The sequence below is a fragment of the Sitophilus oryzae genome, unplaced genomic scaffold (genome assembly GCF_002938485.1).
Source record: "Sitophilus oryzae breed Bouriz unplaced genomic scaffold, Soryzae_2.0 scaffold_808_pilon_pilon, whole genome shotgun sequence".
In the NCBI taxonomy this organism is placed as follows: Eukaryota; Metazoa; Arthropoda; class Insecta; order Coleoptera; family Curculionidae; genus Sitophilus; species Sitophilus oryzae.
The window spans coordinates 625,754-641,937 of NW_022147426.1; the positions used below are offsets into that span (position 1 = coordinate 625,754).

At 33.7% G+C, this 16,184-nt stretch overlaps 1 protein-coding gene across 1 annotated transcript in view; it reads right to left on the reverse strand.

Moving 5' to 3' along the window:
* Window positions 1-1,950: 1,950 nt before the first annotated feature.
* The window catches only part of LOC115888877 (acetylcholine receptor subunit alpha-like), a 164,666-nt gene continuing 150,432 nt past the window's right edge, over window positions 1,951-16,184 (reverse strand). The window contains exons 7-13 of the mRNA XM_030908745.1: window positions 15,570-15,706; window positions 10,960-10,978; window positions 9,577-9,584; window positions 8,650-8,808; window positions 6,525-6,774; window positions 2,286-2,364; window positions 1,951-2,210 (exon numbers count right to left, since the gene is read on the reverse strand). Coding sequence (XP_030764605.1) covers window positions 2,101-2,210; window positions 2,286-2,364; window positions 6,525-6,774; window positions 8,650-8,808; window positions 9,577-9,584; window positions 10,960-10,978; window positions 15,570-15,706 — 762 coding nt within the window. The 3' untranslated portion in view covers window positions 1,951-2,100. The remainder of the gene's footprint in view (window positions 2,211-2,285; window positions 2,365-6,524; window positions 6,775-8,649; window positions 8,809-9,576; window positions 9,585-10,959; window positions 10,979-15,569; window positions 15,707-16,184) is intronic.

The following is a 16,184-nucleotide window of genomic DNA, read 5'->3' on the forward strand; positions in this document are numbered from 1 at the left end:
CTTTCGATTTATTTAATTTTCAATTCTTGATATAAACTTGAATGTGCCCATATTTGAAGTGAAACTTGTTTTTAATTCCGTCAGTCGGTCCGTCTGTAGAGGAGCCCATTTGGGACCTCTACCCACGTGCCGAGTTTGGTTTCGTTCATTTACAACATCCTGATGATTTCGTTCATTTACAGTTATTGGTTGTAAACCGAAATCGACCAACATACTTCTTCAATATCAAATCCTTAGGCCCACCCTGATAGAGATGTAAACGAAACGTCGCATCCAACTTTGCAGGGTGGGACCGTGTGCACCGTCGCTCACATAGCCTACCCACCAAATTTGGTCGCGATCGGACGACATTAAATTTTGACGTTTTTTATGTCAAAACTAGTATCCTACAGGCAGAAATCTACGCTATCGAGAGATGCGTACAACTTATCTTAGATAGGAACTATCGGAAACAAGAAATAGCCATCTTATCTGATAGTCAAGCAGCGTTAAAGGCGATCAACTCAGTATCAATCAATTCGAAATTGGTCAAAGAATGCATAGAGAAGCTGAATAAATTAGGCAAAGAAAACAAAGTCCTTCTACACTGGGTGCCTGCTCACCAAGGGATAGAAGGCAATGAAAAAAGCAAATAATCTAGCTAGGAAGGAGCGAACACTCCGCTAACTGGACCAGAACCGTTCTGCTTTCCAAGTGGTAACCAACTCAAGGCGGAACTCAAGAACTTGGAAGATTCCATCCGCAACCTGGAATGGAAATCTTGCAATGGTCTAAGACACTCGAAGAAGTTTCTGAGGGCTTATGATCAAGAAAAATCACAGATCTTCCTGGGTCTGAGTAAGAACAATCTTCGGATTGTCACGGGGTTTTTAACAGGACACTGTCTCCTCAATGAACACCTCAGTAGATTGAAACTAAGAAGAAACGGCGAATGCAGATTCTGTGGGGAAGATGGTGAAACACCAGTACACCTCATCACTGAGTGCGTCGAGACGACAACCATTCGTGCCATGAATTTTGGTACGACTGATATTGGAGATGGAGAACTACCCTCTATAAAACCGTCCCAGATACTGGCTTTTGTCAAAGCCCTGGGACTGTATGATGAGTTATGATTCAAGAAAGGGGGACACAATGGATCTGTAAGGTCGAAGTGATTAACCCCCCTCCCACTCATTCTAAATTCTAAAAAATTCTATGTCAAAACTAACTGTTACAGTGATACGTGTCGTACACGCTCATATTGGCTTTGGTCCATTCTATCGAGAACGTCCTTGCCGCCAAACTGACGTTGCTAAATTTATCACTTATAAAATAACTTATAAAAAAACTTGTAAAAACCAGATTAACCCCCCAAAGAAGTTGAAACCATCGCGATCAATCATCTATCGACGTACTAAATTTCATTTATCGACTCCTAGCTCACATAGGCCCTGAGTTGCGACGCTCCAAAGACCCATCTTAACTTCCTCACTGACTTACCACTTTTCCTTCTCGCTAGGTCATGTATCAAGGCCGTGTGGTGTCACGGCCTTAAATTTTCCCTTCCATCGCGCGTAAAGAAGTTTCACTTCAAAAAGAGGCAGTTTTGAGGGAAAGTAATTGGTAATGTAAGTAACATTTTAATCATAGTAATTCGAATAATTACTAGTCGTGATATTTCGTACAATGTTTACACGAAGATCAACACGTAGGGCTTATTGTATTAACGTTGTGCAACAGTCGAATTCTTTGGCACAATTTTTTAGTCTAAACATTAATCAACAATCGATAACTACAAACAATAATATAATATGAGCGTTTCTAATATTACATTTAATTTCTTTACTCTTACCTCTTGATATCAAAGATATATAAATATTTTTCGTTGAACTAAATATTTCGTTGATACATTATTCCTATAAACATAGTAACTAATCGCTTAAAATACAATCATTCTAGACACTTTGAAACTCTTAACCATTATATTTTACACATTAATTCTAAACAGGTAAACGCTTTAGAATTATTCTAACACCATTCAATAGATTCTATAAGTTTTTGAGTAATAAAATGTTTATGAATGTGACTCAAATAAAAACTTTAAATAACAATGGCACTCTATGGAGGGGGACATCTGACAACAGTTGTGGCAAATTCATTAAATTTCTTGTCTATAGGTGCTCGATCATCATATAAAGATGGTGCTTGTAAGATTATTCCTGCAGTTCCTATATAAAAAGACAATTCACGTATTATATCTGCGTAAAACTGTCTATTATTTACGAGGATTTAGTTGTTCTTACCTACTAGGACTGCTAATGTAAATATCCATAAGAATAACCTATCCAATACCATGGCAACATATTTCCAATCTTCTTTTACCTAAAATTAATCGTCATGTTAGTCTCAAGTGGAACTGTCATCACGATATATCTTTTTAATAATATCAAAAATAGACAAGAATGGACCCGTCTACAAAGAGGTTATCTAAATACGCGAGGGTGGCTACACCATAATTGGAAATGGCTGAATAAGGTGAAAATGATGATGATGAACCCAAGTAGCAATTTTATTTTATAAAGACTGTATAAACAGCTATGTGATAATTTTTATAGGATACCTCAATTCATATAACGTGCTATAAGACCGTAATATTATAACTTTACAACCAAAAAAGGCCCATTTTTATACAACCGTTTAGTAGTATAGAAGTTCTATAAAAAGGGTATACAACTCTTATGCAACTATTTTACACAGCGTTATATAACTATTATAAAACTTGACTTGTTTTATTGTGTATTACGTGGTCACATCTAAGAAACAGAACAATAAAAACATTTGATCATTTAGCGAGGCAAAAGAGTATTTTATTTTTTACCGAAGAATATTAGGAGCAAATTATATTTTAAGCGTGTCGTAAAATGAATCTAGAGGATGTGGATTGTTAAAAGGAGACTGGTACTCGACAATGAAAATGGCGGGTAGAGCCAGAAGGTACAATAAATATGTAATATAAAAAATCATTAATAGGGTTTGAAAAGTAGGGACAATTTTTGTTAAGCCGAAAATTTGACTGGTAGATTATAGGTATGTATTTGGCAAAAAATTAAAGCGCTTTAATTTCGATTAAGGTTTCCGTATAAATTTAAACAATAAAATAAAATAAAATTTTCAAAAATTCTTGTTTTTAATTTAATTAAACACTTTACTGTACGTGGGAATCTTATCACAAAATAGTTCTCAAAAATAACATTTTACAATTTATTTTGATGTTTTTAATTTTGTTTCATATAATGGCGGCCATAGGCCATACAAAAATTCTGCCTTAAACATGGCGAATTATAATGCAAACATTTTATTATAAATGAATCCCTTAAATAAGTCTTTGTTGTAAAATAAAACGGTATAGGATAAATATCTATCATTACGCAGAATTTCCAGGCACTATAGAACTATTTTGGACATATTGAGATTTGTGACAAATAGATGTTGCCAAATCTCATTTGATTAGTATTTAAACTAACAAACATGATCAGATTTTCATGGATTCATGCACGCAATGCATTTCATGCGTGCCCGACGAGTGAGTGGCAACCTAAGGACTTGGAAAAATACAAACATTACAAACATTACTACAGTAAAACTTTTACATCAACGCGGCAACAATGCTTTGAAGAAGCCAGACAACCCGAGAGATTTTGGCTTTTAGGAACCCAGGGAATTCTCGGGATTATTTGCCGTAATTTCGAGGAGTTTTTTCTTACATGCTCTTCATAACTACCACTGCGTTTGTTAACTTTTTTCCAACTTTGTCCAGAATTCATAATAGCTGTGATTGATTATACTCGTACGTATTACTTTTGCAACAACAACGATAACAAAATAAATAACTAGGTATACCATTTAATTTAAAATGAGATTATATTATACATTACTAGTTTCATAATGCAGATATTACAGCGAATTTATTTTGTTAATCACAATTTTATCATATAAGGCTATATACCCGTAGTTAACGCAATAAAACATTCTATCATACAACGTAATACAACTTTAATAAGACAAGTTTAAGTAACTATTATATGATCTTGTGACTATTAGTTATATGAATATTATAGAACTCTTACATGGTGGGTATAAGAGTCTAATAAAATAATATGTTTGTTATCATATAGCATTGTCTTATTAAGTGTTATATCATACTAAAAGAAATTATCTTTTAATGCGTTATAGGATACGTTGTAAAAACCACTAGAAAATAGTTTAATATGACAACTTAAATTAAAAAACAGAATGACATTAAATTAAAATTAAGACAACGCTATTCGACTGTTATAAAATAATTCAATCCTTTTAGAATTTCTTTTTGCTACTTGGGAAGAAATAAAAATATTTTTAACATAGAAAAATAAAAACTCTAAATCACCACAATACACCAAAACACTTTTACTTTTACACTGGACGCGCGTTTCGCTAACCATGTTAGCATCATCAGCAGATGATTATAAACTAAAGTACAATCTACAAGTTGAGCGTTTATATATTCGCTCAGTGGGCACCGAGTGGGCGTTGCAAATTCTAGCCAATCGAGTCAGAGCCCACTGAGCGTAACAGTTAGATTTCCGCCACTAGAGTAGTAGGAACAAAGAACTTGAAGGAATTGGATTCATCAGAATTAATAAATGTAAAGATAATATGAACAGAGACAACGGTCCAATTCCTTCAAGTTCTTCGTTCCTATTACTCTAGTGGCGGAAATCTAACTGTTACGCTCAGTGGGCTCTGACTCGGTTGGCTAGAATTTGCCACGCCCACTCGGTGCCCACTGAGCGAGTATATAAACGCTCAACTTGTAGATTGTACTTTAGTTTATAATCATCTGCTGATGATGCTAACATGGTTAGCGAAACGCGCGTCCAGTGTAAAAGTAAAAGTGTTTTTGGTGTATTGTGGTGATTTAGTGTTTTTATTTTGCTATGTAACACCAAAGGTTCCAACCCTCAACTGTAATTTAACATAGAAAATATTTTCTATTAAAATAGAAAAAGTCGATTGCGATTATTTAAGCGAACACTTTGGACTTATTTATTTTTGAATTTTTTAGCAACTTTGACAGAAAATACAATTTATTAGTCGAGGGGTTGTTTCCTTACCACGACACGGATAGTTCGAGTGATTTTACAAATTGTTTGGTTTGCTAGGTATTTTAAAACTAAAAAAAAATCTAAAAAAATATTTTTACAAGATACATATTAGCCAGTTTTTCGGGGTCGAACACTTCAGGCTATTACATTTTTGTTTCTACGATTGTGTTCTGACAAGGTTTATTTAAATTCCGCCAAGTTTTTTACCTTAGGAATTTTGTTTTCCAAGTCAATACTAAATATTTAATGTTTATTTATTGATCGTTAGTTGTTGGGTCATTGTATAATACTACCTATATTAGTGTTCAGTATTTTATATTAAGCAATCTCTTTAATTTAATGGAATGCCCTGTATTTAGAGAATCAGATGCCACTAATTCGTCTATCAAATTGTACTATACCATTTTTTACCTATCCCTTCAAGTTTTCGAAGAAAATGCATTTTCTTATAATTTAGACCTCATTTATCAATATATCTATGGAATATTGACATTTTAGATTGTTTTTAAAGCAACAAATGTACAAAATGTACAGACTAGTAATATTATCGTTTTGCTAAAAACGCTAATCAACGCAAACAGTCAGTTAATGTAGTTTGAATACTGGAATCATATTAATTGATCCTCTTTAACAAATATTTAAACAGTTTTTTTTTATTTTTTAATGAAATAAACGAATTATATCGACAATATTAGTATCTGTACTCTTTAAAAATTTGGTACATCTTTAAAAATAATCTAAAATGTCAATAGTCCATGGGTATATTGATAAATAAGTTCTTAAATTACAAGAAAAATGCATTTTCTGGAAACTTAAAGAGATAGGTAAAATGGTATAATATAATTTGATAGACAATTAAATGGTGCATCTGATTTCGTAAAATATACAGGGTGTTCCATTTAAAATTAAACAAGTTATTGCCGTTTGAAGCATTAATTATTTAAAATAAATTTTAGACACTCTGTATAAGGTAGTATTATTTTATTATTGCAACACAATAACTGATCAGTAAATAAACTTCAGTAAATATTTAGTATTAAAAACTTTGATACCCTTTGAGAAATGAAGCCTTAAAATTTTTACTGCAATTCTCACAAAATTGAAAAATATTTCAAAAACGGTAAGTGTTTAAGTATAATAAACCTTAAATTTTACCTTTATTTTAATCGTAGAAACTAAAAAATGTAATAATATACAGGGTAATTTCTCCCATTTAAAAAATACAACTTTGATATTTTTTACTTATTTGGGACACTCTGTATCTTGTAAAATTATTTTTAAATTGTACCTCTAATAGTCCTTCATCGAACCCAAAACTTACAATTTGTAAAAATCTCATCGTTTAGCTACAATAGTCCGTGTCGTATGTGGTGAACAACCCTATATAAATATACTAGCCTTTGTTGAATCCTCCACCATTTTGGTGTGTTCTGCGATGAATCTCACGCAAAAGCACGACTTGTGTATTTCCGGAGGACATTTCGAGTGACTGAAGGCTGGATTTCGCAGTAGTATAGGACTTTTAGGGCCACTATCTCCATTATCTAATGCTGAAGACTCCGTAATGTCTTCGGAACCGGCTGGAGTTATTGCCATGCCGGGGCCATGGATTTGACATGCGCTCCCAAAAGGACCGCCGTCGGCTAAACTGGCATAAGAAAAACATTGTTTAATTACTATTATTAAATAATAAAAATCGGTTAGATTGTGTACCACATACAAATATCGGTTGGAAAATCACACAGGTTGTTTTAAAATAAATACGAATAGTAGGCCGATTTTGATAATTTTTTAAGGAATTTGTAGCTAAATTATTTGACATTTTAGTATCTCTTTCTAAAGTAAGTATGAAAGTTCCCATCTGTCAATTATACGAGGGAAAACAAAATGTTGCTATTTTGTCCCAATCGACCCATAATTAAGAAAAATCCTGATGATATCGTCCATTTAGAGGCATCGGTTCGAAACGTCGAGGACATCATTCTGTAGCCCGTCCCCAAAGAAGAAAGGGCTACACTAGTAGAATACTGTGATTATGACAAAATTTAAAATCCAAGATGGACGTCGTTACAAAATGGCGTATTAGGTGAGGGCATGAGTAGTCGTGTCCAGAACAGTTGTGTCCAAGATTGTGTGCCGTTAGAAGGACAGATAAAAAAAAATAGGTGATTAGATGTACCTACGTAGTTATCGGTAGCTTTACCACCCAAGTTAAGGTAATAGGTTAAAACGTGCTGAGGACTGTAAGGCATTAGGGTGGCTAAAATGTAATGTCGCAAGCGTTTTTCCCTTAAGATTGGGCGCCTCTTGTTGTATATTATAGCCTTCCCCCTCTACTGGACCTCTGGGGGGTCGACTGTTAAAATGTCCATTACTCGTGGGAACAACATGGAAACAATAAATAAAAAACAAACAAAAAAAAAACGAAACTGCTACAAAACGAAAAAGAAGGCTCGAAAAGGCGAAAGAAAAGTATAGAACGAAACGTGAAAAAGAAAGTGAAAATGAAACCTATAGTCGACCACAGAAACGAAGAGAACGGTTAGCAACAGAAACACCTGAGCAACATGATGCCAGGTTAATAGCACAACGTGAGAGACAAAGGCAACTGGTAGAGTCAGAAACACCTGAGCGTCGTGAGTATAGGCTGGCATCACAACGAGAGAGATAGAGTTGTTAGCGTCAGATACACCTGAGCGTCATGAGTCTAGGTTGGCATCACAACGAGAGAGATAGAGTTGTTAGCGTCAGAAACACCTGAGCGTCAGATTGTAAAAAACTATCAGGTAAAAAACCATGTAATAATGATGCAATAAATGAATTAAATAGAATGAGGAATATTCGGTAGGCATTTCCGTTAAATACTAAAAAACTAGAAAATAAAAAAATCGGTAAAAAACTTTTAAGTTAAACGGTTTTACCTTATGTGCACTGAAAACTAGAAAATAATAATAACAATTAGGTATTTTTGAACTTTAGTTCAGAAATATTTTAGTACTAGGCAGAATAGCTTTTAGGCATATTAGACTAAAATAAAAACGTGGGGCCCCTCTGAAATCCTACCTATGGCAAAGCATATCTTTATACTTTGGTAGATCATGAGCTCGGCGTTCGCTGGTGAAGCCGTCACGGCTGGTAAGTATATATATAAGCCGTCACGGCTGGATTGTCAAAATCTCCAGTTACGATTATAGTAAGTCGATGCAATCCATACTTAGTATAGAAGAAAGTATTACAGCAATAGTTAATGGGCCCCACGTTTTTATTTTAGTCTAATATGCCTAAAAGCTATTCTGCCTAGTACTAAAATATTTCTGAACTAGAAGTTCAAAATACCTAATTGTTATTATTATTTTCTAGTTTTCACTGCACATAAGATAAAACCGTTTAACTTAAAAGTTTTTTTACCGATTTTTTATATGCCTTGGCGTTAAAATTTCATTCTTATATTGACGTTTGAAAAAAATACGTTTACATAGAAATAAAAAGAAACATTAAATGATACTGTACGCGTTGTACTTACTTTTGGTGGATGTTATCTCTCGAAGGAGTCCTGCTATTCGGAACAAACCTTCTTTTAGGACTTGATTCGGTTCTCCTAACTGTTGTATGATAAGGGTATATACAGGAAGTCGATATGTTTCCTCCACTCGTTGACATAAACTTACTAGTCATAAATTTACTGAAACACCAAAACCATTATGAAATTTTAATGAAATTATGGAGTATCAATTTTAATCATCTGCTGATGATGCTAAGATGATGAGCAAAACAGGCGTCCAGTGCAAAAATAAAGGGTTCTGGTGCATTGAGGTGAATAAGTGTGTTATTTTGCTGTTGTAACCCCCAGTTGTTCAAACCCTCAACTATAATGTTATATTTTAATTCTGAATGATATTTCACCTCCTCGAATTTTTTTAGTTTTAATTTTTTATGAGGTAATATGACGTAAATTATGCATCTGATTATAAGATGGAAAATAATCTGATTATAAGTTTGTTCACCACATACGACACGGAGTATTGTAGCTAAACGATGAGATTTTTACAAATTGTAAGTTTGGGGTTCGTTGACTATTAGAGCTACAATTTAAAAATATTTTGCTAAGATACAGAGTGTCCCAAATAAACAAAAATATCGTTGCTTCTTAGTTCGGAACACCCTGTATATTATTACATTTTGTTTTCTACGATTAAATAGTAAATTACAGTTTATTATGTTTTCAGTCCCAGCCGGGTTTTCGAAATATTTTACTGCAGTGTTTTAAAGCCACATTAATAGCTTTTAATACTAAATATTTAATGAAGTTTATTTATTGATTTTTTTTTTTTTTTTTTTTTTATTTTAAGTTTATGTTCTGTGGTTCTATTTTAAATACTATGTTAAACGGCAATAACTTTTAATTCTAAATGGAATGCCCTGTAAATTTTAGGAGAATCAGATGCAATACCAATCTGTCTATCAATATTATACCATTTTTTAACTATCCCTTCAAGTTTTCGTAGAAAATGCATTTATATTCTAGACCTTCATATATCAATATATCCATGGAATATTGGGCTTTAGATTGTTTTTAAAGCAACAAATGTATAAAATGTACAGACTAGTAATATTATGGTTTTTAGCAAAACGATAATATTACTAGCCCATTTGTATGCATAAAGAAAACTATTTAAATCTTTATAAAAGAGTATACCATTAATTAAATATAACACAATTATTTCCGCCCATATACTAATTAATTACATACTTAATTATGTTCGTTAATAAATTATTATAAATAAATGTGGATTTGAGTCAGAAATCAATATAATAATAAGTTATCAAATTAAAGTCTCTGTTGTTATAAATAACAGCATTTATTAAAATGAAATATCATTTTTATGTGTTACTTTTATCACACTGTCTAATGCCCATACAAAATTCAGTTTTTTAGTATTTGGAGCAATTATTATTAATCAACGCAAACAACAGTCAGTTAATGTAGTTTTGAATACTGAATCATATTAATTGGTCCTCTTTAACAAATATTTAAACAGTTTTTTTTTTTATTTTTTAATGAAATAAACGAATTATATCGACAATATTAGTATCTTACTCTTTAAAAATTTGGTACATCTTTAAAATAATCTAAATGTCAATAGTCCATGGGTATATTGATAAATAAGTTCTAAATTACAAGAAAATGATTTTCTACGGAAACTTAAAGAGATAGGTAAAATGGTATAATATATCTAGACAATTAAATTGTGCATCTTATTCTCGTAAAATATATAGGGTGTTCCATTTAAATTAAACAAGTTGCTGCCGTTTGAAGCTAATAATTATTTAAAAATAAATTTTAGACGCTCTGTATAAGGTAGTATTATTTTTTTATTATTGCAACACAATAACTGATCTGTAAATAAATTTCTGTAAATATTTAGTATTAAAAACTTTGATAATTCTGGAGAAATGAAGCCTTAAAATTTTTACTGCAATTTCACAAAATTGAAAATATTTCAAAACGGTAAGGTTTAAGTATAATAAACCTTAATCAAATTTACCTTTATTTTAATCGTAGAAACTAAAAATGTACAATATACAGGGTGTTCCATTTAAAAAATACAAGAAGAGAGAGAGTACACCTTGGAATACTTCTAATCCACTAATTATAATACGTTCATCTGCATTTGCATTTTCTACTTTTCGAGGGGAAACAATAAACTTCCCACCATATTTTAAATGATGTGTAACAATTCCTCTTGTGGTAACTTTTCCATAGGCAAGTAACCTCATCCGTCTGTCCTCATGTACTCAGAGGCCAACGTGAAACAGTGAAAAAATTATTTACCATACAACAAGTGACGCAACTAAACAACTCTAAAATCAAACACATATTCTATACATACCACGAGATATAGAATATAGAAGTTTAGTATTCGTTACCTAAGGCTTTATTGTATATTCTGACCAAATCCATGGTTAATAAGGTAATAATTATATATTCTTATAAAGTATATCGTTTTAGTGGACACTTGTCTGCAGTTTTACGTTATTTGACATTAAAGATGTAACTAAATTAAAGTCTTACATAAGTATAGGTGAATACACTTTCCTGAACCATAACCCAAAAAATGCAGATCTCTCTGTCAACTTTTCTTTATTTTTTATTTGATTCATCTATTTCATAGTGCCGTCACAGGTGGTATGCGCGGACTGAACGAAATTGGAGCAGCTATCGATCATCATGAACCTTAGTAATTCTTTGTACCTATGGGCCGGCACCCCCTACTCACTTGAAAATCTTTAATGGCAATACCGGCCAGCCGTGTGGCGCCTTTTTTGAAAGCCCATGAAAAATGCTAAACGACGATCATAAAACTTTTAGGGTAAAATTGAACTTTACACGAGAAATTAGGTGGACATTAAATGACAAAAAGTAATTTTTTCAGCACAAGTTACAATTTGGACCCAGCTAAATGAGGCCAATATGATGGCATTTTCCAAGACCAACCCCGACGCAACCCTAAGGTCCCATCCCCTAAACTTCTATACTAATAAAATGCCGATTTTTAATGTATATAGATAAAAAATGGCCTTTTTTAATTAACGGTTTTATAAGTTAGTGATAATCACTTTCTAATCTTAAATTAAAAAAGTGCCTTTAAAGTGTTAGGTGAACAGAACATGCAGAAGAAAAGGGATGAACCAGCCTGAATAACTGACAACATAAAGACCTAATAAATATATATAAGTACCAAAAGCATGCAATGAAAAATAACCTAATATAAAACAGTATATAAAAATAAAAAAAAAAAAAAAAAAACAGAGAGGTACGAGCCGCTATTAAAGGTAGGAAAAACGGATATGTGGGAAAGAAGATGTCAGCAAGTGAAAAGTCTACTAGGGGGCGCACGGAGTACTGAGGTCTGGCGAACAATCCGACAAATGAAAACCAATCAAACGGACAAGCCTGAATAAAATTGATATATTGGAAAAATGGCGCAACTACTAGGCAGAATTACTGACAGAAAACCGACCAGAATTCCAATCTGCAGAAGAGGAAGACAACCTTGCGGGCACTTTAACGATCAGCGAAAGAGAAGTACATCTAAGTCTCAAAAAAATGAAAAAAGGACGGTCCCCACCTAGGTTCTGGTAACATTGCAGTAGAATTGTTAAAGTGTGGGATCGAGAAATTGCGCTGGCGCCTGGCAGAGCTGTTCAACCAGTGCTGTCTGCAAAATAAACTATCCCAAGAATGGAGAGTGGCTCATATAGTGTCTATCTTTAAAAAGGGAAATCGCAACAACCCCGGTTGTTATAGAGGCCTGAGCATTAACAGTTCGTGAAGCAATTTTTTGGAAAAGTTCGAAGGGTAAGCTCAGGGATCAATATTGTGGTGACAAAGATCTCGAAGACTCAAAACGGATTCAACCTGGAAATCTTATTGCACAGATACTCGTCTTTTGGTCGCTATCAGCAGGTGATGGAAAAAAAGATAGCAATGGATCAAGATGTCCATCTAGCGTTTATTGGTTTGGAGAAAGCTTACGACTCTATTCCTCGCCACAAGATATGGGAAGCCTTGAATGTTTTAGAAGTAGATAGACCCCTACTTTAAGATAATAAAAGGCTCTATATAAGAAAATAATAAGGGTACATGTTAAGATAGGATGACAGCATGGACTATGCCATCCAATCAAATTAACACCACAAAAGGGTGCGACAAGGATGCAGCTTATCTGCTCTAATCTTTAATGCTTACGTTGAAGTATCCCTTAGGGAATGGAAGAGGAGATGCCAAGACATGGGAATACCCATTGGGGGTAAGATACACACTTTTACCTGAGCTTTGCAGACGATCAGGTCGTGATTGCGATCTGGAGTTCATGACTAAGAGGCTTTGCCAAGAATATAACAAATGGGGACTTCAGGTTAGTCTAAGAAAGACAGAATACTTAGCTGTCAAATTCCAAACCGCTTGTTTTGAATGTCATTCATAGATGAATAACGTCCAGATTCCAACACCATAGACAAATTTTAAAAATACCTGGGTGCTATTATCAACAACGAGGGTTTGGGCAAAGAAGAAAATACAAACCCAAATTAAGAGGAACAAGCAAGTTATTGGATGTTTTAATAGCCTCTGGTTGGAACGAAACTTGTCTGCAAAACTAAAAAGAAGTACTTGGAAGAACATTGGTGAGTCAGTTCTTTGCTATGGTTCAGAACTATGGACTTTGAGTGCAGATACGAAGCGCAAAAGCCAAGTTGTTGAAATGGACTACCTTAGAAGAAGTTAGGTATATCTAGGATGGAAGAAAAGACAAACATCGAGGTCGGGCGTATCATGAATGCATCGAAGGAGACAGTGCTAGATCGAATTGAAAAATTCAGCTTAAAGTGGTTTGGACATGTTCTTCGTATGCCGGAGAACAGGTGACCAAGAAAAGTTTTCTCAATGTGATTCCCGCAGGTAGATAAGTAGAGGCAGACCCCCTATCAGATAGGAATTGTCGGCTGAGAGAGGCATGGAACGTTAGGCAAAGCAATGGAGCCAGCTCGTAGCGCTTGGACAGCGTCGATGGCCGGCACGCGTAAGTCGAGACGTGTGGCGTAGGGTAACGGGAAGGCAGCAATAGGCTGTAGTTGGAAAAAAGTATCAAATACTTATACCAAATCCCGTTTATATATGTATAATAAAAAAGGCAACACAAAGATGTTTTTACAGCCTAATTTTGCGATAACGCAAATTCTTCCTTATCATCTATTTTTTTACTTTCAACAAACAGGAACCTTAAAACGGCATGGCATATCTTTGCGTTTTTGCACTGTCTTCTATCGATTTTCAGTCGTTTGCAAATTTGGTGGTATTTTAAACGTTTATTTGATTCGCTTATTTGAAAGAAAAATGGTTTATACTGTGGAAGAAAGAATTGAAATAGTTTTTCTTGATGGTGCTGAAGGTATGTGTTATTTGAGAACGGCCCGTGTTTTCAATGAGAGAAATCCGGACAAAAACGTAAGTCACGTTTACATTAGAGATTTGATTTTAAAGTTTCAAGAAACTGGGTCGGTTAAAAATAAAAAAAAAGGACAGGGCCCAGGGAACTGAATGAAGAAATGTAGATGGAAGTTATTGGTCAGGTATCGGTCAATCCAGAAGCATCAACACGCCAGTTGGCATCAATCACAGGTATACCTCGAACATCTGTCAGGAGAGTATTGAAAATGCACAAATTCCATCCCTACAAAATGAAGATTCTGCAGGAACTTGGCGACGACGATCCAGATAGAAGGATTCTGTTCTGTGAACTAATGACGGAGGAAATTCGAAGGGAACCTTCACTTACTAAAAATATTTGTTTTAGTGATGAATTGTGAATAATTCAGATACTGGAGCGATGAGAATCTGCATATTGTTGTTGAAGGACACACCCAACATCCCCAAAAGCTCAATGTTTGGTGCGGAATACTAGACGATAAAATTATAGGTCCATTTTTCATCGACGAAAATTTGACTGGTGATGCTTATGTGGAAATGCTGAACAATTTGATAGAGCCAGCCATTGTAAATGAGGTTGAAAATCAAAGAGATTTGGAAGGAAATTTAACTCTTAATGAAGACCTCATGCACTTTCAGCAAGATGGAGCCCCTCCGCATTATTCTATTGTCACAAGGGGGTGGTTGGTCATTTTGAGCAATTGTTAAAATAAATTATCATTTTAAATTTCTTTCAAATTGTCAAACCTACATTTCTTATCACTACTTACCAGTAATTGTTGAAAGAAGACAGAAGTTGAAATCTGTATGACCATCGTTTAGCAATTTCAATTAGCTTTCCAAAGAAGTGTCACAAGTGGGGTATCGCTATCTTGAGATTAGAAGTGAGTGGGTGGCACCTAGGGGTGGGTCGAGGTGGTTTAAAAAATACGTCATTTGCCTCATTAAGCTGGGCCCAAATTTGTAACTTATGCTGAAAAAATCACTTTTTTCATTAATGTCCACCTAATTTTTCGTGTAGGGGTAGTTTTTCAATTTCACCCTAAAAACTTTATGATAATCGTTTAGCATTTTTCAGGGGCTTTCCAAAAAGGCGCCATAAGTGGGGTGTTGCCATTTAAGATTTTCAAGTGAGTAGGGGTGCCGCCTAAGGGGTAGGTCGGGGTGGTTCAAAAAATACGTCATATGTATTCCCCCTCGATATTATAGGAACGATATTTTTTATTTTTTTTGATATCTTTTTTGGTTTAAGAATTATAGCCATTGTAAGTTTTCAGTGGGCCCACCCTGTATACATTGTTTACAATTATTTTAAAAATAAATTTTAAAATTGTAAACAATGTATAAATCGAGGTATAAATTGTATACTTTCCCCAGATTTCATTGTTAACTCGATATATAAATTAATATAAAAAATATACATGTACCTCTTTACACGTTTTTAATTATCGTACCTTATGGAGACTAATATCATTGCAAATATTAAATATTTTCCTAAAAGTGGGACGACCAACGAGGTTGGTGGAATGATCTCTACTACAAGAAGGAAGAACACATGGAGACTAATCAATATTGAAATAGAGAGTGTCACCTAGAACAAAAGGAATACAATATTAATACTACTAATTGTAGTAGAAACAACCGATATATAAAAGTTATTTTTTTGTAAAATGCCTTGTCGTTTGCTTTTCTCTTTGGGTAGTCAACAAAAAATTATTCGCATCGTACAGAGGTGTATTTCGGTCTTAAAACTAGCAAAAAATCAAAAATCCAAACATAAAAAATTTCAGGACTAATAAATAATATTAGTAATATGATATTTACTGTATATTGATCACTGTTAAGTTTAAAAAACAGAACCTATTTATTTAATTTTGCAATAAAGTATTCAGTTCATCAGATGATCAATAGTTTAAAAATGCCAAGAGATTGCCTCCGATGTTATTGCCAATCAAACTTGTTAGTTCTGATTTCCCATAATTTTGGTATCGACTCTAAGATATAAAAATTTTTGTTTAGGTCCTAATTTCTTATTTTCCAGTGTTGACAATTTAAGTACCATTATGTAT